The 21,242-nt window shown below is 41.2% G+C and overlaps 1 protein-coding gene across 1 annotated transcript in view; it reads right to left on the reverse strand.

The window, feature by feature from the left end:
- Positions 1-465: 465 nt before the first annotated feature.
- The window catches only part of clstn2a (calsyntenin 2a), a 413,239-nt gene continuing 392,462 nt past the window's right edge, over positions 466-21,242 (reverse strand). Inside the window, exons 16-18 of the mRNA XM_078410820.1 lie at positions 20,965-21,097; positions 15,313-15,497; positions 466-11,907 (exon numbers count right to left, since the gene is read on the reverse strand). Coding sequence (XP_078266946.1) covers positions 11,719-11,907; positions 15,313-15,497; positions 20,965-21,097 — 507 coding nt within the window. The 3' untranslated portion in view covers positions 466-11,718. The remainder of the gene's footprint in view (positions 11,908-15,312; positions 15,498-20,964; positions 21,098-21,242) is intronic.

Here is a 21,242-nt window from a genome sequence, read left to right on the forward strand (position 1 = left end):
GATGAATGAGTTAGGCGAGGATTTTGATTGTCAGTACAGCTCAGTAGGCTGAAGAGTTTGTTTCCGCACCAGATCTATCTGTATAATTAATGTTAAATCCTGAAAATTCAACAATATGTGTTGCTTGAATTGTGTGACAGAATTATTCCGTTATACTGACAACGCAATAATCTCTTAAATTAAAAATAACAATTGCTCAATTTCCAAAATGTTGATGTTTTTAGAGTGTAAAATGGAGTATGAAAATATTCTCTGTGTTAGCTGGTCAATTTTATTGGCAGAAAATGATACATGGGTTGTTGCAGCTTATAGAATTGTATATATTTTTAAATTATTCATGATCTTCCTACTTCCCTGCCAGCATTTGTGTTGTTGAACATCCATTTCCATTCCATTCTAGCATGAAAATATCCACTGGAAACCATCATCCACACAATAACCTGATACAGAGAAAACAAATCTGGGCGAATACTTTTATTTCAAACTTATTAGCAGTTTACATTTTATTTTTGAACTACTAGTGTGCTATGACTGTAGCCTCTTTGGCGTTGTAAGTCAATTTGCTCTACATTTGATAGATTGTGTAGTCACTAGAGGGATTTTACAAAAGAAAGGGGAAACAAAGATCTGGCACTCTCTGAGATATTTATTGTCAGTTCTATGGACTGACATTTGCAGGCAATGTTAATGGCAAGCCAGATATTTTTCACAAATTTATTTTAGCATAGAAAACTGCAGCAGTACAATAACAGGCATCCATTTTATGCTGTACAGGATGGCAAATCTCAAGCTGCTAAAAAATTGAAAATCAACTTACAACAGGCACGATACTAAAGTTATAACAGCGGTATCAATAAATCTTATTATTCTGCACATACACAAAGTCCACACACGAGCAACAATTATTTGATTAAGCTTTAGTGAAGTACTAATGTCATCAATTGGCATTTTATAAGTCAAAAGAAAAGCAAATGTTTATTTCTTGCCCTTCAGGCTAGGGTTTATTTTTCGGAATGTGCTTACGAGAGGCTATGTTACCATTGTGTCTGATCTTCAAAGCAGTTGCGTCAGGAATAATTTGTGCATAAAGTGACAGATGCAGATATCTGTAGCTTGTGATCTGAAACTTTTTTAATTAAATGAAAGGAATGCAGAAAGACTTGTTTTCTACATAAAGATTTACAGATTGATGGTTTCTGAAATCTGTCGCTGGTAATAAAAAAAAAAATCTATGCCTCCTTTTCAGCACAATACTGATCAAACGTTAAACCCATAATTAAATTGTTAGCCTCTTTTTAAATGGCATGGAGATGAAATTAATTATGAATTATTGCATCACAACATCCTGTTGCTACTTTGACATTAAAATGAAACAAATACAGAGTAAAAATTGTCAGCCCAACCCAGTGTGATACTCTATGGTTTATGAGTGTCCCATTAACCTATGCTTGCCAATGGCACAGTATTGAGGAACAGGAGAAGCTGTTGTCCATTGACCAAATGCTGCACATGTTTTGTTCACATTGTTCATAGATACTACCTGATAACCATAGCAGAATTTTGGGTACTGTAGATTATTTGAATCCTTGAATATTCTCCTCCATTCAGTTATATTAAGGCCATTTATGTTGCAGCGCCTTGTCCTTTCATGCTACTATCACCCAAAAATGCACAAGTCTCAATTTTGTAAATATCTATCGAGATGGCTCCAACAACTTTTTGGGGAGAGAGGGAGTTTAATATCTGCAATTACCTTTTTCTAAAGAAATACTTTGTCAATATCCCTAAGTAGCTTTGCCTGGTTCTAATTGCATCTTTATTCAACTCATTGATTCCCTCGCCAGTGGCACCAAGCCAAGAAAATGGAGGAAGGCTATGTAGCCCTTGTACAGAGCACCTTAGTGGTGCCCGATGCATAAAACTTTCAAGATTGGACCAGGGGAGTGAGGGCAAGTTGAAGAAGAAAGGGCTCGACCCGAAACGTCACCTATTCCTTTTCTTCAGAGATGCTGCCTGGTCCGCTGAATTACTCCAGCTTTTTGTGTCTATCTTTGGTGTAGACTAGCATCTGCATTTCCTTCCTACACATTGTTTGTTCATCCACTGACTCGGCTGTTACATGTCATCACGTACCTCAAGCGTCCTTTTTCCATACACTGCACTATCTTCCTCTGAGCCTTCAGTGATTCCTCCTAAATCTCCCTTGCCTTCATTGTTTTTCACCATTTCAAAAATATATTGGTCATTCTCTCTCGTTAGTTCAAATTTGATGATGCACTTTTTTCCCCTCACACCTAATATCACTTGCTGTATATTCTCACTCCTCTTTTAATGACCCTTTTTGCAACTTTCCAATCTATTTACAAAGCTACTTACAAAAGTCTTGTTCTCTGTTCTTGGAACTGTGGCTAGAGGTTATTGTGAAAAGCTGACTGCCTGTTACTGAATGTTGGTTGCTGGTTTTATCTTGCCAATTGGAATGCATACACCCATCTTCCCTTATATCTGTCTTTCTACCTCTAAAACAATTTCGCATTAATCAGTTTGACACAATTCTTTTAGCTCATCATTCCAATCCTAATCCTTTAAGACTCTTATTACTGGTGACCTCCCGCCCCCTCTCCCCACCTCCATTTTACAGGAGAGTTGGATTCCTAGAAAATGGGGTGCATTGCCATTTGTTGTAACAAAGCAGTATTACCTGCATGTGTCAAGGAATCAGTTGGAAACAAGTGTTTACTTATTTACGTTTCATCAGAACTTTTAAAGTGAATTTTTATTCCGTATCCTAGATCTTGTTTTGTTTGTTTTGGTAATGACCAGTGAATTCCACAAGGACAAATTTAATTATCCGAACTGATGTAACATAGGGGTCAATTATATTAATGTTATACATTAGCATTCCAATTAACAAATTTGTCATCTGTATATTAAATTACATGGAAAAGTACTGTTTGGGAACCTTCGGACCACAAAGTCCATGCCAACCATGATGCCAAATTAAACTAACTCCATCTACCTGCACATGATCCATATCTCTCCATTCCCAGCGTACTAATGTGCCTGTCTAAATGTCTCACGGTGTCTGCTCCCACCAATTCTTTCCCGCTTGACAGCATGTTCCAGCCACCTACCACTACGTTTATTTTTTTAAAAACTTGTCTCACACCTCTCCTTTTTAACTTTAAAACATCTAGTATTTGACACTTCTGTCCTGGGAACACTATCGGCCTAATGTCTGCCTCTCTCATAATTTGAAATACGTCTATCAAGTCCCCCCTCAGCCCCCAACACTCCAGAGAAAACAATGTGTGTTTTTTCAACTACTCATTACAGCTTTATACTCTCGAATCCACCCAACATCCCGGTGAACCTCTTTCCAAATCCCCCACTTCCTTCTTATATAAATCAGTGACTAGATCTGTACATAATACTCCTAATGTTGCCACAGCTATTTTGAAAGATTTTTTCAGGTTATTTTTCAGGTTTTTAAAAAAAATGGTTACAAGGATGTTTTAAAGTATTGACTCTATTTCATTTGCATGTAATCAATTGATAATCATTTTTTTCCATTAACTTCACTACCTTAAAACCTGTATTGAATCACATAATCATCTGGTACATTAACTGACCCCTTTATGCCCACATTCCGATTGCAATAGCTTTCTACGTTAATTCCATTTCCCCACCTTACGCTCACATCCCTCTACATCTTTCTTATCCTTGTACTTATTTAAATGCCTTTTAAACTTTGCAACGATAACTGGCTCTGGCAGCCTTTTCCACATATTCGCCAACATCTGCGTGCAAATCATCCCTTAAATCTCCTTTTAAATTTCTCACCTTAATCCCCCTGGCCTCTCATCAAGACTCTCCCAACTGATCAGAGGCGGAAAAGATTCTGACTAGAGACTGCAGATGCTAGAATCTTGAGCAAAAACAAAAGAATCAGCCCCTTCTGACTATTCCATCTACGCCCCTCAATTTATAAACTCAGTTAAACTAGATTTTCTTTTCATGGACTGAATTGAGAATTAGCAATATATTCAGTATCTAAAAACAAAAGGCCTCAGATAAATATTGATTATGTGTAAAGAATGTAGTAATACAGTAAACTCTGACAATCAGACTCTTTGGAACTCCTGTGATGCAGCATCTGACTCGCATGTTAGTACACCAAGTCCTCGTTACCACCAGTTTACTAGAAGTAGATCTGTGTACTAGAGTCATACAGTCGTACAGCGTGGAAACAAGCCCTTCATCCCAACTTGTTCATACTGGCCAACATGTCCCATCTACACTAGTTCCGCTTGCCTGCGTTTGCCCCAACTCTCTGGGTGAAAAAGTTTCTTCTCACCTCAATTTTAAATGGCCTCCCCTTTATTCTTAGACTGTGGCCCCTAGTTCTGGACTCCCCCAACATTGGAATTTTTTTTCTGCATCTAGCTTGTCCAGTCCTTTTATAATTTTATACGTCTCTATAAGATTCCCTCTCATCCTTCTAGTGAATACAAGCCCAGTCTTTCCAATCTTTCCTCATATGACAGTCCCGCCATCCCAGGGATTAACCTCGTGAACCTACACTGCACTACCTCAATAGCAAGGATGTCCTTCCTCAAATTAGGAGACCAAAACTGCACACAATACTCCAGATGTGGTCTCACCAGGGCCCTCTACAATTGCAGAAGGACCTCTTTGCTCCTATACTCAAATCCTCTCATTACGAAGGCCAACATGCCATTAGCTTTTTTCACTGCCTGCTGTACCTGCACGAATAGAGTCCTAGCCTGCTTAACCTCTCCCTATAGATCAGACCCTCGAGTCCTAGCAACATCCTCGTACTCTTGCCATTGACCATACAATATTATGTGTGTGGGTGAGGTGTACAGATGGAGCTGAGGTCAGGGTTGGGGAGAACAGGGGGTGGAAGAGGGGGGCATGGAATGTAGGTTAGGAATTGGGGTGTTTGTACATTTCAGATAACAAACTGAAACTCACGGGCCCCAATTCTTGCGTTTCATTCAAACCTGCTTAAGCCAGTGGTGTGTTTATTACACTGCTGCACAACGTATAATTTAAAGTATGTTGGGGGTATTCATAAGACTAACACGTCATAGTACAAGTTGTCTAGATCACCCTAGTCCCAAGGTTACTGAATTATGCAATTTTACTGCTTCACAAGAATACATGCAGAGATAACTAAAAATCAAGGATAAGAATATATATTTGGTTAACATTACAATGATCTGGTTTCAAGCTATTTTGAAAACTACTTGCTTATTACAGTCAATTTGTAGAGAACCAGACTGATATGAAGGCGATGATACAATTAATTTAATTTGCTTAAATGTATCAGTTGTCAGACATATTGTAATGAGGATCATTGGCTAATAAAACCATCTCAAAATGGTTTACAGAAAGTAGCTCTTCAACATTTCTTACATTTTCATAATGTAAGTAAGATTCCTAGGTTAAACTTGACAGTTAGAACATACCAGAGTGGATCTATTTTTACTAAGATTATCAGAATGTCATTTATAGTCACAGTCATTCTACACAGAAATGGTTCCTTCAGCCCACCATGTCAATGCCAATACTTGAGCACTCATCTGTACTAATCCCATTTACCAGCACTTGGTCTGTATCCTTCTATGCCTTGTCAATTCAAGTGGTTGTCAAATGCTACCTAAATAGTCATACAGCATGGAAACATGCTTTGGCACAATTTGCCCACAACGAACAAGATGCCCCATTTACACTAGTCCCGCCTGCCTACATTTAGTCCACATCCTTCTAAACCTTTCCTTTCCATGTACTTGTCCAAATGTCTTTTAAATGTTGTGATAGTACCTGCATCAACTACCTCCTCCTGCAGCTTGTTCCATATATATACCACCACCACTCTTTGTGTGAAAAAATTGCCCCTCTGTTTCAAATTAAATCTTTCCCCTCTCACTTTAAACCTATGTCGTCTGGCTCTTGAATCCCCTAGTCTGGGTAAAAGACTCTGTATTGAACCTGTCCGCTCTATGTTGTGTTGTACTTGTCTCTGTGTGTTCCAGATTCCAATCACCCCCTGGGTAGACATAACAATTCTTCCTCCAATTCCCCTCTAAACCTTAAAGCAAACTCCGCTAGCTTAAGGCAACTCTGCAATGCATAGGTTTCCGACAATCTAACTTATCCATACCCTTCAAACTTTTGTGTAACTCTGCCATATCCTTGAGCTCTCCATTCCAAGAAAAGCAAACCTAGCTCTTCCCATAACTGAAAGGCTACATTGCAAACAACTACACTATCCAGCACCTAAAAAAACTGGAAGTAACTCCTGTAAACCTTGCCCTAGAGATACAGTGTGGAAACAGGCCCTTCAGCCCACTGAGTCCGTGCTGACCAGCAATCGCCCCGTACACTTGCACTATCCTACGCACTAGAGACAATTTATAGTTTTACCAAAGCCAATTTAACATATACACCTGTATGTCTTTGGAGTGTGGGAAGAAACCAGAGAACCCGGAGAAAACCCACTGGGAGAACGTGCAAACTCTATACAGACAACACCCAGTCAGGATCGAACCTGGGTCTCTGGAGCTGTAAGGCAGCAGCTTTACCGCTGTGCCACCGTGCCGCCCTAGGAATCAAGGAAAAACCAACAACATTTCCATGATTATAAAGGCCAGGTTTAATGTCAATGAATCCCACTTTTATTTCAGTGAACTGCAAGTTCATAGAACAAAATGAATAGTTTACAGTTCACTGAACTCAACCAAGATTAATGGGTTAAAATAATTTCTGATTAATCTATCATTTTTGATATCATAGTTTTTATACATCTCAGCGTGAAACTGTGAAGACATTACAGTCGGAGTTCCACCTGTCCTGCTTGCTTACCTTCAACAACCTCACAGAGGAAGGTATTTATATCACAAAATGCTGGAGTAACTCAGCAGGTCAGGCAGCATCTCAGGAGAGAAGGAATGGGTGACGTTTCGGGTCGAGACCCTTCTGCAGACTGAAGAAGGATCTCGACCAGAAACGTCACCCATTCCTTCTCTCCTGAGATGCTGAGTTACTCCGGCATTTTGTGAAATAAATACCTTCGATTTCTACCAGCATCTGCAGTTATTTTCTTACATCTCACAGAGGAAGTTCCACTTAGTCAGTGCCTCAAGGACGACTTGGCAACTCCCTTATCAACACGAGCACAGGATGTCCACAATACCTAATGTTCCCCACTCTTGCTACCTGAGAAAAGACTCTTGGTTTCTCTATCAAAACCCCAGCATTGGTTTGATGAGGAAAGACCAGCAGATCCAGATCCAACTAATTAGTAATTAGCAGCAAACACCAGAGGTTCTTGGACTGGAAATTACATTGTGCCTCAACATGAGGGACAAAAAAAATCAAGCATTTGAAGGCCAAAGTCCAACAAAATACTCGTGATATAAAGAACACATGGTGGATTGGAAGCTCATGGGACATCCAACAACCAATAATTAGATTAGAGATACAGCGCGGAAACAGGCCCTTTCGGCCCAGTAGGTCCGCGCTGCCCAGTGATCACCCCATACACTAACACTTCCTACACACACTGAGGATAATCAGACGTGCTTAGATTTTTCAACACTAGTACGAACATTGCAAACAAAACAACCAAGATTCCATCTTTTTGAAGGTCACAAACAACAGGGGAATCATCAAGAAACAACAAGGTCCTCAGTGCACTCTGGCAGAACCTCTTCAAAGGCCTCCTCTGCTGTGACTTTTGATGTGAATGTCCCAGACTATCGCACAGCCTGGTATCTGCTTCAAAATATGAGTGCTGCCCTATCCCCCGCAAAGAACCATTCAACAGCTGAGGAAAGACAATGACCCTCAGAATAAAAGGACGTCCCTTTTAGAAAGGAGATAAGAAGGAATTTCTTTAGTCCGAGGGTGGTGAATCTGTGGAATTCTTTGCCTCGGAAAGCTGCGCAGGCCCAAGTCGATGGATATTTTGAACATATGATCTCCGGAACTGCGGGAATCAAGTGATAGGAGCAGAATTAGGCCATTCGGCGCATCAAGTCTACTCTGCCATTCAATCCTGGCTGATCTTTCTCTCCCTCCTAACCCCATTCTCCTGCCTTCTCCCCATAACCTCTGACACCCGTACTGATCAGGAATCTACCTATCTCTGCCTTAAAAAATATCCACCTATGGCTTCCACAGCATTCCGTGGCAAAGAATTCCACTGATTCACCACCCTCTGACTAAATAAATTCCTCCTCATCTCCTTCCTAAAAGAAAGTCCTTTAATTCTGAGGCTATGACCTCTCGTCCTAGACTCTTCTCACTAGTGGAAACATCCTCTCCACATCCACTCTATCTAAGCCTTTCACTGAGGGTCCTCCCTCATTCTTCTAAACTCCAGCGAGTACAGGCCCTGTGCTGTCAAATGCTCATGATATGTTCACCTACTCATTCCTGGGATCATTCTTGTAAACCTCTTCTGGAGCCTCTCCACGGCCAGCACATCCTTCCTCAGATATGGTTCCCGAAATCTCCCCTAAAATACTAAAAATATGGCGGAGAAGTAATTCAGCCACAGATTCACGATCTCATTCCCCTCTGATGGGATGAGGAAAGCTTCGAAAGCGAATCTCAGGGAGAAAGTAGTCGACTCCATTTTTATGAATGCTGTAAAGCCCAATTATAGTGGTAACAATGAGGACTCCCTGCTGCCTGGCACTTCAATGATCCTCCCAGCAGTGCAATGGATATCATCTTTAGACATTAGAGATACAGCATGGAAAGAGGCCCTTCGGCTCACAGAGTCTGCACCAACCAGCGATCATCCCCGTACACTATCCTTCGCTATAGGGACAATTTACAATTTACAGAAGCCAATTAACCTACAAACCCGTATGTCTTTGGAGTGGGGGAGGAAACCAGAGCACCCAGAGAACACTCACGGGGAGAATGTACAAACTCCGTACTGACAGCACCCGTAGTCCGGATCGAAACTGGGTCTCTGGCGCTGCACCACTGTGCCGCCCAGTATTCTGCAATAAATACACGCAAAATGCTGGGAGCATAATCAAAGCTTGCACTTGCCCTATTTTCAACCGTGTTCAAATATCTGACTCCACCAACCAAGAGGGATTAAGAAGAATCCAGTGTAGCAAAGAAAACTAATTTTGCTTCTTGATTAAAAGCTGTTCCTTATTGTAGATTAATAAATATGAACTGGAGTTACAATTTGTATCTCTACCTCAATACATTGTGGTAGAGGATATTATGACCAGCACTTTTCCTCCTCCGCTTCTAAATTGATTCTAAATTAACTTCAACTGGTACGGTTGAAATTAATGCTCTCATTGATAATCAATGAGTAAACCTTAAGAGTAAAATTGACACTATGGTTCTGGGACTTTGGGAAAACAATCACAAGGTTAAACCTTCAGGCATATTCATGAACAACGACAACCATTGTGAACCATGATAATGCACATTGCATGAATTTTAGTGGCTAAACTGCAACTATGCACTTCAGAAAACATGTTAATTTGTGTTCTTCAATCTTAATCTTAATGGTGTATTTGTGGTTAATGTCCAGATATCTATATTGACATAACTTAACTTTAATATCTAAGTTTGTCATTAAACAACTAGAATTTAATATAAATTTATTTTTTAATATAATTTAACTATCCTAATAAGGACGAAATTAGATTGTGATAAATAAGATCCAATTGTATTATTCACTAAATTTAACTCGTATTGCAATACAAATGAGAGGCGGGTAAGGGTAATACATTAATCAATATATAAAGGACTGGAATAACAAAAGATGGAATTAAAAATGAAAATAAACTTTAAGTCCTTTGAAAGTCTTGCCTGAGTTCCCACGATTACATTTTATCCTAATGCTTTGGGTTATTTTTTTACCTGTGAGCTTTACAGTGTTATAAAGCTCAGAGACTCCGAATCCCAACAAAATAAACTTTTTAGTGTTTGCCATCGGGAATGAAGAGTACAAATCACCAAAGAAACTCAACAGGAACCTTAAAATCCGATGGGCTAGCAACAAAGACACAAAAATACGACTCGCAATCAACAAAATCTCAATCAATAAAATGGATGCATAAATTATACAACTGGATTTGGAGATGGCGTGAGAGTGCACAGCCCACATCTGCCTGGTTGTAACATTTTTACACCCAACCTGAACCCGACAGGACCAAGGCCAATTGTAAACCAATTGTGCCTGAGGACTTCTTTAAATACCTGACTAATCCAAACTCAACACACAGCCAGGTCGAGTTGGGCTCAGTCTGGGAGCCATGCGTTACTGCATGCCATAGGAGAGCTTCAACATTATATTTTCAAGGGGAATGAGTCGGTTGAGAACTTGTATCTTTGCTGGGAAATTTGGGAAATAATGAAACCACCATGTTATAAGTTATTATCCCACTAAAGCTGTTACAGGTTTCACCGCCGATTTTCCGGCAACTGATGGTCCGGTGCCTCCTTTAATTCAGACTTAATCGCGAGAGTGTACATGAAATCCCACCCGGAAGTCCCCCCGAAAATGTGGCACCTAGGCCAGGTGAGGCGGCCGATCTCCGCCTCATCGGGACTTCTCTGCTAATCAGCGGAAGAAATTTGCCTCCTGTGGCCGGAGCTCTGGAATTCTGGCCTGGTCGGAGCCGGCAGATCCGTTCCCATGGCTGACTGCCGCGGCCGATTGGCGAGTCGAAATTACTACCTGTGGCCGGGGCTCTGGAACTCCGGCCCGGTCGTAGCCAGCCTCTCTGTTCCCATAGCGGACTTTGCAGGCCGGTATCTCGGCCCCGCCAAGGCTGTGACCTCTGTTGGTCCGGCAAAACGGATAATACGACAAGGCTCTGGAACCAAGGGTGCCGGAAAATCGGTGGTGGATCTGTACTTCATGTAAACCAAGAGCTGCAAGTTGCAGGGAAAAGTAAGTGGTTGGCCAACCTTTTACTTGATCGTAAAAAGTACGTAAAAACAGCACTTCATCACTTGCCTTAGATTAAACCTATTTCATTAAAGAAAAAAATCTGTCCAGCACTTCCCCTAAGATGATCATGTCTTGCTCAACCTATCAAAGGAAATATGTTATCTCAAACAAGTCCATTGATATCTCAGGAGAGGCAAAACCTTGTCTGTGGCTCAAAGGTTAATGTAAATTGATCATTATTTAACTTCTTTTCAACAGATAAATCTTGGAGCAGACATCATCTGAGCAACTGCTTTCTTTTTGATTCATTTAAATATGGTATTTACATCATGAAATATAAAATTTGACTTTTCATTTTTAACTTTCTCCCTTTGTTCTGCTTCAGCATGACCCACCAGAGAAAGTGTGTTTTTTATTACAAATAAATAAATAAAGTACTTCAGAAAATTTCAAATTACAGATACCAGTACATGATTTCACAAAGTTAATAGTTCTTGGTGCAAGGATAGAACATTCAGGTAACCACACAATGAACACCCAGATATAACAAAAGAAAGACAGGCATTATAACTAATGTCAACTCTTGGACCCAGATATGTCACTGCAAATCACTTAATAATTTGGTAAACAACCTGAAAGTTCTTCACACCCTACTTACCATCAACAGTATTCTAAATAAACTCTGATCATACCATTTTTTTTTTTCAAACACTGTTAGGGATTTAACATCTCAATTGAAGATTTGAGGCCTTTTAATAGGGAAGTGTTGAATCATCCCATTCTAGCTGTTCCCTCCTGGTGACGTTTTGTTGGTCTTCCTCGTGCTCTGCCTCTTCCTCTCCCTCGCTTTCCTCTGAGTCGGCACTCGTTATGTCATCCTCCTCGCCTTCCTCCTCCTCTTCATCGCTCTCCTGCTCGCTGTGCTCCACGTCTTCATAGTTCTGAGCAAAAATCATGAGACAGGAGAAAGTGCATCTCAGTGAGAGTGGTGAACTTTAGACTTTAGAGGTGCAGCGCGGAAACAGGCCCTCTGGCCCACCGAGTCCGCTCCGACCAGCGATCATCCCCTACACTAGCACTATCCTACACACTAGGGACAATTTACAATTATTATTTTTTTACCCAAAGCCAATTAACCTACAAACCTGCACGTCTTTGTGAGTGTGGGAGGGAACTGGAGCACCCGGAGAAATCCCATGTGGTCACAGGGAGAACGTACAAAATCTGTACAGACAGTACCCGTAGTCAGATCGAACCCGGGTCTCTGGCACTGTAAGGCTGCAACTCGACTGCTGCCCAAATCTATATCCTGTCGGTGACCCATTACAAATTCTACTCTACCAGGTCACAACTACATGTGATATGACATCTATTCAATTTCACTGATCTATTTTAAAATTTACAGCCTGGTTATCTGAAGGTGTAATTGTAAATCTCTTAGACTGGTTATTGCTGTTTAATGCTGTTAGTTCCTAACATAACCACATGTATTTAGACAATAGGTACACAGGAGTTTGCCATTCGGCCCTTCGAGCCAGCACCGCCATTCAATGTGATCATGGCTGATCATTCTCAATCAGTACCCCGTTCCTGCCTTCTCCCCATACCCCCTGACTCTGCTATCCTTAAGAGCTCTATCTATTTGCCTATTTAAAGAACAGTAAGAATGGCACTTCCACAAATGTCCTGTCAAATGGAAATGCCCTGGACAATTTTGCCGCTTTGAACCTGTCTGTCATTTCACGGGATTTCACATGGACTCCAACAGTAATGCCCAGTCTCATAAATTCATACGTTCCATAGGAGCAGAATTAGACCATTCAACCCATCAAGTCTACTCTGCCATTCAATCATGGCTGATCTATCTTTCCCTCTTGACCCCATTCACCTGCCTTCTCCCCCCTGACACCCTCTTGCTGAAATTCCAAAGACGAAATAACACCCTTTTTGGACCCTGAATTACTTCAGACTTGGTGTGGGATCTGAGGTGGCTTTGACCTGAATGCACGTTATGGGCCATGAATTAGGAGGCAAAAGGGGAAAGGTAAACTACTGTTAAATGTTTTTTGCTTTAGTTTCATGTTTTTAATTATAACTTTTTAGGTGGCATCAATTAATTTATATTTGTTTAAGATATTTTGTATTTGCTTTAATTTTGCTTTTTTCCCCCAATTCTCTGTCAGATACATTTAAGAAAATTCATACATCTAAGATTCGCCTTTCAGGGCGAGGGAAGTTGTTAAAGTAATGGCCCTCGCTCAGTACATCATTTTAAAAAATACATACCTTGTGCAACAAAGCATAGCACTTGTACAATTGTTATTGTTCAAATGGTTTGCAAATATCTTAAGCTCTTGTTAATACATGGACTTCAGTCCATTATATAGAGTCAAAAAGTTATACAGCATGGAAACAGGCCCTTCGGCTCATCTCGCCCACACCGACCAACATATCCCAGCTAGACTAGACCCACCTGCCTGAGTTTGGCCTATATCCCTCTAAACCCGTTCTATCCATGGGAATAAGCTGCAGAGCTTTGAGCAGCACAGAATCATTATAGGATTCCTGCACCTAATTGTTCAGGTGCACATTCTGAAATCTGGTCTCCTCTTTCTCCCATAAGAATCATGTGTGCTGATTATTATCCTGACTGCCAATTCTTGGACTATTAAATAGCTATTGCTTTGTTCAAACTATATTGTACGTGCTGAACACATAATTTCCAATGGATTCATATGATCAGTCTACAGAAATACATTTACAGAATGCATTATTATACTCATTCATAATTTATCTTCCAATGTAATTTACACCACTAATTTGCATGGATAGGACAGGTTTAGAGGGATATAGGCCAAATGCGGGCAGGTGGGATTAGTGTCGCTGGGACATGTTGGCCGGTGTGGGCAAGTTGGGCCAAAGGGCCTGTTTCCATATGATTCTATGACACTCCCATCCTTTGCATTAATTTCCTTGCTGATCCCATGGGATCTAACCTTCCAAAGCAGCCTAGCATGCAGAACATTATTAAAGGCCTTATTAAAGTCAAAATATAATTACTTACAACCCAGCTCTTGTCAACCTTCTTATTTACGCCTTCAATAAACTCAATCAAATTCGTGAGACATGATCTCCCAACCACAAAACCATGCTGACTGTCCCTATGCAAGTGCATATCTATCTTATCCTTCACAATATTCTCCTGCAACTTTCCTACCATAGATGTTAAGTTCACTGGTCTGTGGTTCCCAGGCTTTTCCTTGCAGCCCTCCTTAAATAGAGGCACAACATTTGCCACCCCTAGGCCTGCCAGCACTTCATCAATGTCCAACAATGATCTGTATCTCAGCCAGGGCTCCTGCAATTTATTCTCTGGCTTCCCACAGTGTCCTTGGAAAAAACAATTTCTTGTGGCCCTCAGCTTCGTTTATCCTTGCTCTCAAAATATTTCATGGCAAGAATATTGGGTTACCAAATATTTTAAAAACTTCATTGGAATATTTTATGCAAAGTAATTTGGACATAGCCTTTCAGACCATTCCACCTCCTTTAATGTACTATTGGATATAGCAGTTACTAAGGCTACATTAATTTTCCTTTGGCTGCAGACCTGCTATATTTCTTGAGACATGATCTTTTGATTAAATATTTTACTCACTGTTTTACTACTACAATATATATGTAATTTTCAGAGGAAAGTTTTGAATGTTACAGCAATAATTGCTGTATATTAAAGCATCCTTCATCAACCTATCATCTAAATTGACCGACATAAAGTCCAAATCATTCAGCACGGAAGCAGGGCTTTTGACCTAACTCATTCATGCTGACCAGGATATCCCATCCAAGCTAGTCCCATTTCCCAAAGGCTAATTACCCAAAAGTAAGAACCTTTTTCCCCAGGGTGGAAATGTCAAAGACTAGAAAGCATAGGTCAAGGTCAGAGCAGGAATGTTTAGAGAAGATGTACGGGGCATGTTTTTTTTTACACAGAGGGTGGTGGGTGCCTGGAACATGCCACCAGGGGTGGTGGTAGAGGCAGGTAAGATGGCGGCATTTAAGATGCTTTATAGATTGGACCATGGAGAGACAGGAAGTGAAAGGATGTGGTTCATGTGCAGGCCAAGAAGATTAGTTTATCATGGCATCATGTTTGGCACAGACATTGTGGGCCAAGGGGCCTGTTCCTATGCTGTACTTTTTCTTCTCTAAGCCAGCGTCTCTCACCAGATTGGGGTTAGGTGGGAGAGACAGATCAGCCATGACTGAATGGTAAAGTAGACTTGATGGGCCGAATGGCCTAATTCTGCTCCTGTCACTTATGAATTTATGAATTTCTCACTCACCTCCATTGGATTGACAGTAATGGTGAGAGCAGAGTCATCCCAATCCATTTCATTTTCTTTCCCACTCTCATTCTCCCGATTAGTGTGCTGGAACGCTGTCCGAATCCTGAAGACTCCCAGAACAATGATGAAGACGAGGAAACTAATACACACCACAATGACGATGGTTACAGCACTGAGAATAGCTACATTTCAATGAAAAAGAAAAACACTTGGTTACATTCCCTGGAATGGAGAGAAAATAAAGATTTAAAACCTTAAACCAGAAATCTGTCATCTTAAATCAACTGATATTTAGCATTCAGGTTGAGGGAGGAGGTTCAATTTATTTTTAAAAAAAGGAATTGGCTTTGGTAATTATGTGTCATTTCATGAGTGTGAATTACAGGATGTTGGGTTTACAAATGTTTTTAAATTTCCTCTTTTCTTGAAACTTAGTCCCGGACCAATCCCATTGGATAGTAAATCCCAAAAGTGATCTACTTTACCTTGCTGGAGAAAAATAATGGGTGACGTTTCAGGTCGGGACCCGTCTTCAGACTGAAAGTAGGGGTTGGGGTGATTGAAGTGAAGAGCTGGAGGCGAGAAAAGAACTCTGGAACTGGTAAAATGACTAGGGTGGAGGAAATGGGCAAGGGGGCGAGGCCAGAGTGAGGCCACATGCAGATTGGAGAAACAGCACCTCATATTTCCCTTTGTCCCTTATGTCTATCTTTGGTATAAATTAGCATTTGCAGTCCCTAGTTTCTACTTTACCTTCCTAGTAAGTAAACAATTTATACAGCCTGAATCAAGGTAATGTTCATGCAAGGTTGTTTTTTGTTTTGCCATCCATTGGTACACTTCATTCTACCAAGTGGTGATTTTCAGCTGTGTCCACCTAGGGTCAGCCCTGACTGCATGGGCTAAGCAACACACAAGGGCAGATTCCTGAAAAGATCAACCGTTGTAATTCATTCTTCATTATTACAAATATTTAATCCATTACACGGGGCGGCAGGGTGGCGGAGCGGTAGAGTTGCTGCCTTGCAGTGTCAGAGACCCGGGTTCGATCCTGTTTGCGGGTGCTGTCTGAAAAGAGTTTCTACGTTCTCCCCGTGACCCCATGGGTTTTCCCCGGGTGCTCCGGTTTCCTCCCACACTCGAAAGACATATAGGTTTGAAGTTAATTGGCTTAAGTAAAGATCGTAAATTATCCCTAGTGGGCAGGATAGTGCTAGTGTAAGGGGATCGCTTGTCGGCACGGACCCAGTGGGCCAAAGGGACTGTCTCTGCCCTGCATCTCTAAACAAAACTAAACATTCTCTGGCTTGGCAAGAATAAATATTTGTTAAACCCTAAAATTTACATTGCTTTTAGGCTGTGTACGATTTTTGATATATTGAAGCATTATTTTGAAAAGGACAAGGAGCAGGAATGAGTGTGGAAGATGAGCAAGATTATAAGCAGGCAAGTATATCATGCGAGCACTCAAAATAAATGAACCTGTGGACACTTGGGCATTAATACTAAGTGACAGCAATGCTACAGCAGGGACCAGTCTAAAAATGTACTTCAATGACTGAAGTACTTTGAGACATCCGAAGCAGAAAGAACACATACAATAGAATTATGTTTTATGTTTTTCCTTTTCGTGTGAACATTTCTTCCCAGTCGGGTTAGAAAGCAAATTGGAATGGCATGATAACAAAGAACAGCAGATGTTGGTTTATACCAAAGATAGACACAAAATGCAGGAGTAACGCAGCGGGTCAGGCAACATCTCTGGAGAAAATGAATAGATGATATTTCGGGTTGGGACCTCTTCAGTCTGAAGAAGGGTCCCAACCTGAAAATTTACCTCACTATTTTCTCCAGGAATAAGAAATGGCTCTGTTCTAAAGACTGCTCATAGAGTATCTTGCTTATTAAATGGGAAATGATAATTTTTAAAAATTGTCAAATGGATGAGATGTATAGTGGGTCTTCCATTATCATGTAATGTAGGTTTGTCAGTAGGTGGGCAGATTAGATATTAATTAAATATTAAATATAGCTGCATGAAAGAGGTTTCATTGCTCTTGCGGTAATATATTGCAATATTAATTAGATTGATTAGTAGGACTAGATGTTACAATCCCTAAGGTTTGCACTACAATTGACTGGTGTTGTTCTTGGGGGTGACCACTAGGTGATGTTGCTACCATTCAGACACATCTTCAGTTGTGTACCTCAACGTCACTGGGTGTTTCGGCCTTTTATCACAAGACACCCTCAGTGGAGGAAGGCCCACCACAGGGTGATCAGCCCTGGGTGTGTGTCTTATGCAATATTAATTAATGTACAATTGGCTTGGTGGTAGGAGTCAGGGAGCGATAATGGAGGGTTGCTTTTTAGATTGGAAGCCTGTGACCAACAGTGTGGTGCATGGTTCTGTGCCTTTCACACTTCTTCTGGGGATTCAGAAGAAAAAAAAAACTAGCCCTTTAGAGAACACTGATGAAAGATATTAAAATAAGCTGAAATACAAGGCTAATAAAATGCAATAAAAATGACACCATACATTAAAACTATTGGCAATTCGAAAAGCCAAAGATGTGTAATTTTGTAATTCTCTCATTTATGGCATACAATCTTTGGGAATTGTGAAATGAAATGTGACCCAAATCGCTACTGCACTTTTGCAATCAATTTTGTGACTGGTGACAATGCGTTACATTTATCATTGAAAATGACTATCACGTACCATTTACAAGCATCTTCGGTATTATTGGTAGTGAAACTCATTTTACCAGAGACTAGGGCAGCACCAAAGATTTCGATATATGACCATGGCAAACTAACGGATAATTTCCCCCCCACCCCCTTCCCTCCACTAGTTGATTAGCTGGTTCCACAGTTCACAACTATGTAACCCTCTTGGGCTCACACCTCTCTCTGGCACAACTGGCAGCCTATCAGGGAACCTCCTTGCCTGAGGTAATCTTGCTGGGCCTGATTTGCCCCGTTTTTTTTTCTTTGCTTCCAGTTTTGTTTCCCCACTCTCCCTGCTACAAATCTGTCTGAAGAAACATCACCTATCCATTTTCTCCAGAGATGCTGTATGACCTGCTGAGTTACTTCAGCTTTTTGTGTCTAACTTAATTAATAACTGATATATAATTGTACTTGGCAATTTTGTAAGGCAAATATTTTTTTCATACATCTAGGAAAGATATTAATTGATTTTTACTCTTAGTAATTTCACAATTCCAATGGTAGTTTGTATTTACAAATTGGCTTATTGCAGTTAGCTGTATCAAGGCACTTCACTATCTAGAAAAAAATTGACACCAAGATACACAAGAAGATTTCTGGGTGGCTGGGTGAAAGAGGTAAACTTTAAGGAACTTTGTAAAGGAAGAAAGAGAGGTTGATAGTCGTAAGGAGACAATTACAGAGCCAATAACAAAGTGCTGGAGAATCTCAATGGGTCAGGCAGCATCACCTGAGAACATGGATAGGCAATATTTTGGGTCAGAAACAGGTAATGCCTAAATTACCCAGACCTATCCACCTATGATTGAGCAGTGAACATTGGGGTACATTAAAGTGGATAAAATGAGACGTTCAGAAATCATAAAGGGACTGTAGGTGGAAGGTTGCCAGGGTGAGAAGTGACGTAGGAACCCAATTTATATGGGTCGCCATTCTTCAGTTTAAAAACCAGCACCCGGAGAAAACCCACGCAGTCACAGGAGAACGTACAGGTCTGTACAGACAGCCCCCGTAGTCAGGTAGGAAAATAACTGCAGATGCTGGTACAAATCTAAGGTATCACAAAAAGCTGGAGTAACTCAGCGGGTCAGGCAGCATCTCAGGAGAGAAGGAATGGGTGACATTTCGGGTCGAAATCCTTCTTCAGACTGATGTCAGGGGAGGGGGATACCTGTGCTACCTGATGTGTACTTTGTGATAGCTGATGCCCCCGTAGTCAGGATCGAACCCAGGTCTTTGGTGCTGTAAGGCAGCAACTCTACTGCTGCGCCACAGAGCTGTCTTAGCTGAGCAGGTTGGTCACTGTAAATTTCCATTTTAGTGTGTGGGGAATAGTTAGAATCTGGCCTGGTAGGGATGCATGGGGTTGATGGAAACCTGGCTAGTATACGCAACAAAAGAAGCTAATGGTGACAGTCGGTAAGGACTTGGTGGGCCAAAGGCCCTGATTCTGTGGGGTAAGAGCCAACAAATTCAGGAAGACGAGTTGGGTGCTTAGCAGTGGGTTTAAACTGGGGTTGTGGATCCCCTCGAGAAGATTAATTCAGAAGGTGCTTAAGACTTGGGAAGAGAGAAGCTAGAATAGGTGACTGAGAATTAAATAAATATTGTTACAGAATTTAACTTGAGGTAAATATCAATGTTTACAATTCTGTTAAAATGTTCAAAATGTTGTGCAAGCAACAACTTCAAATATAAGGTTCCCATCTGAAGTTTTAACTGACTGCCAACGCAATTTGTTGACATCCTTTTAACAGATGGGCTGCTCGGATTGGTCCAGATTATTTGGCGGAATGACTGATATCCACACCAGATCCATTTACTCTTGACTGTCATTTTCTTGCATTCTTTGGGGGATTGGATCCGTCGGCTTTCAGCAGAGCTTATCCATTGCAATTTGGCCCTGGTGGGCATTGGATCCCCAGAGGCACTGAGGCTGCTGCTGGAAAGGTTCAGAGGCACATGGGCCCAACACAAGGAAACGGACCTTGCTTAGATGGGGCATCTTGGTCGGCATGGACGAGTTGGGCCAGAGGGTTGTGTGACTCTAAGTGTCAGTTTTCCATGAGAGCATGAGTGGTTGTCCAGGGCTTGAGTGCAGCTATGGAAGGACTGCACACTCTTTCACAGATGAGGGGGAAGGATCTAATAGGAACCTGAGGGGCAACGCTTTTATACAAAGCGTGGATTAGTATCTGGAATGAGCTTCCGGAGGGGTAGTTGAGGCAGGTACTTGGATTGGGCTGAAGGGCCTGTTTCTATGATGTATGACTCTATGACTCTAAAGTATCGTCACAGCTGTAAGCATCATTGTATGACTGGCGTTCAGTCGCTGAATGAGTGAGGTGATCCTGGGATTGCATGCACGGTTCCCTCACACATCTACAGTTGTGCTTGTGCAGAGAAAAGGCAACATAAGCTGATGAAATATAGTCATGAGATAGACACAAAACGTTGGAGTAACTCAGCGGAACAGGCAGCATCTCTGAATAGAAGGAATGGGTGACGTTTCGGGTCGAGACCCTTCTTCAGACTGAGAGTGAACGAGTACTACAACGTGGCAGAAATCGGGACCCTTTGTGCCAAAAGATTGCATTGCCAGCTGGTGTCATACACTGCTGTAAAATCAAAGAAGAAAACAACAATCCACACCAACGACAGATCACAGTGGCACAACAGGTCACTTGTCAGAGTGGCTGGGGACACAATAGCTGGTTGTTCTGTCAACATGCACCGTAGATACAGTTCAAGCTTCCTCCCATTGCATACATCAATCAGGTACAGCAGCAAAGCAAGGTTGCTGCAGGGCTGAATTTTGTGGCTTTAATAATTTAGACTGTATAAATATTAATATCACCATTTCTTTAAACAAAGTCATTCACTCTGTCCTTCTGGGCAAGGAAACTGTTGCATTACCTGGGTTATGAGCGGTGTTAAGGCTGTGACCTGGGAGGTCGGGCAGGGAATGGTGGATTGACTGCAGGAACTGAGGTTGAGCAACCACATGATTAAAATGGTCCATAAGATTAATGTTGTGTAGAACATTCACCTAGACAAAGGAAAAGCAAAGTGGTCAATAATCATCTTGTCAAATCAATTCACACAGTCCCGGCCACTGACAGTGTTAGTGCGTTAATGCTTACCAAGTACATCGCCTATAGCACTTGCGTATTGAGAAGCTGTGCTTTACCTGA

This window comes from Rhinoraja longicauda, chromosome 13 (genome assembly GCF_053455715.1).
Source record: "Rhinoraja longicauda isolate Sanriku21f chromosome 13, sRhiLon1.1, whole genome shotgun sequence".
NCBI classification, from domain to species: domain Eukaryota; kingdom Metazoa; phylum Chordata; class Chondrichthyes; order Rajiformes; family Arhynchobatidae; genus Rhinoraja; species Rhinoraja longicauda.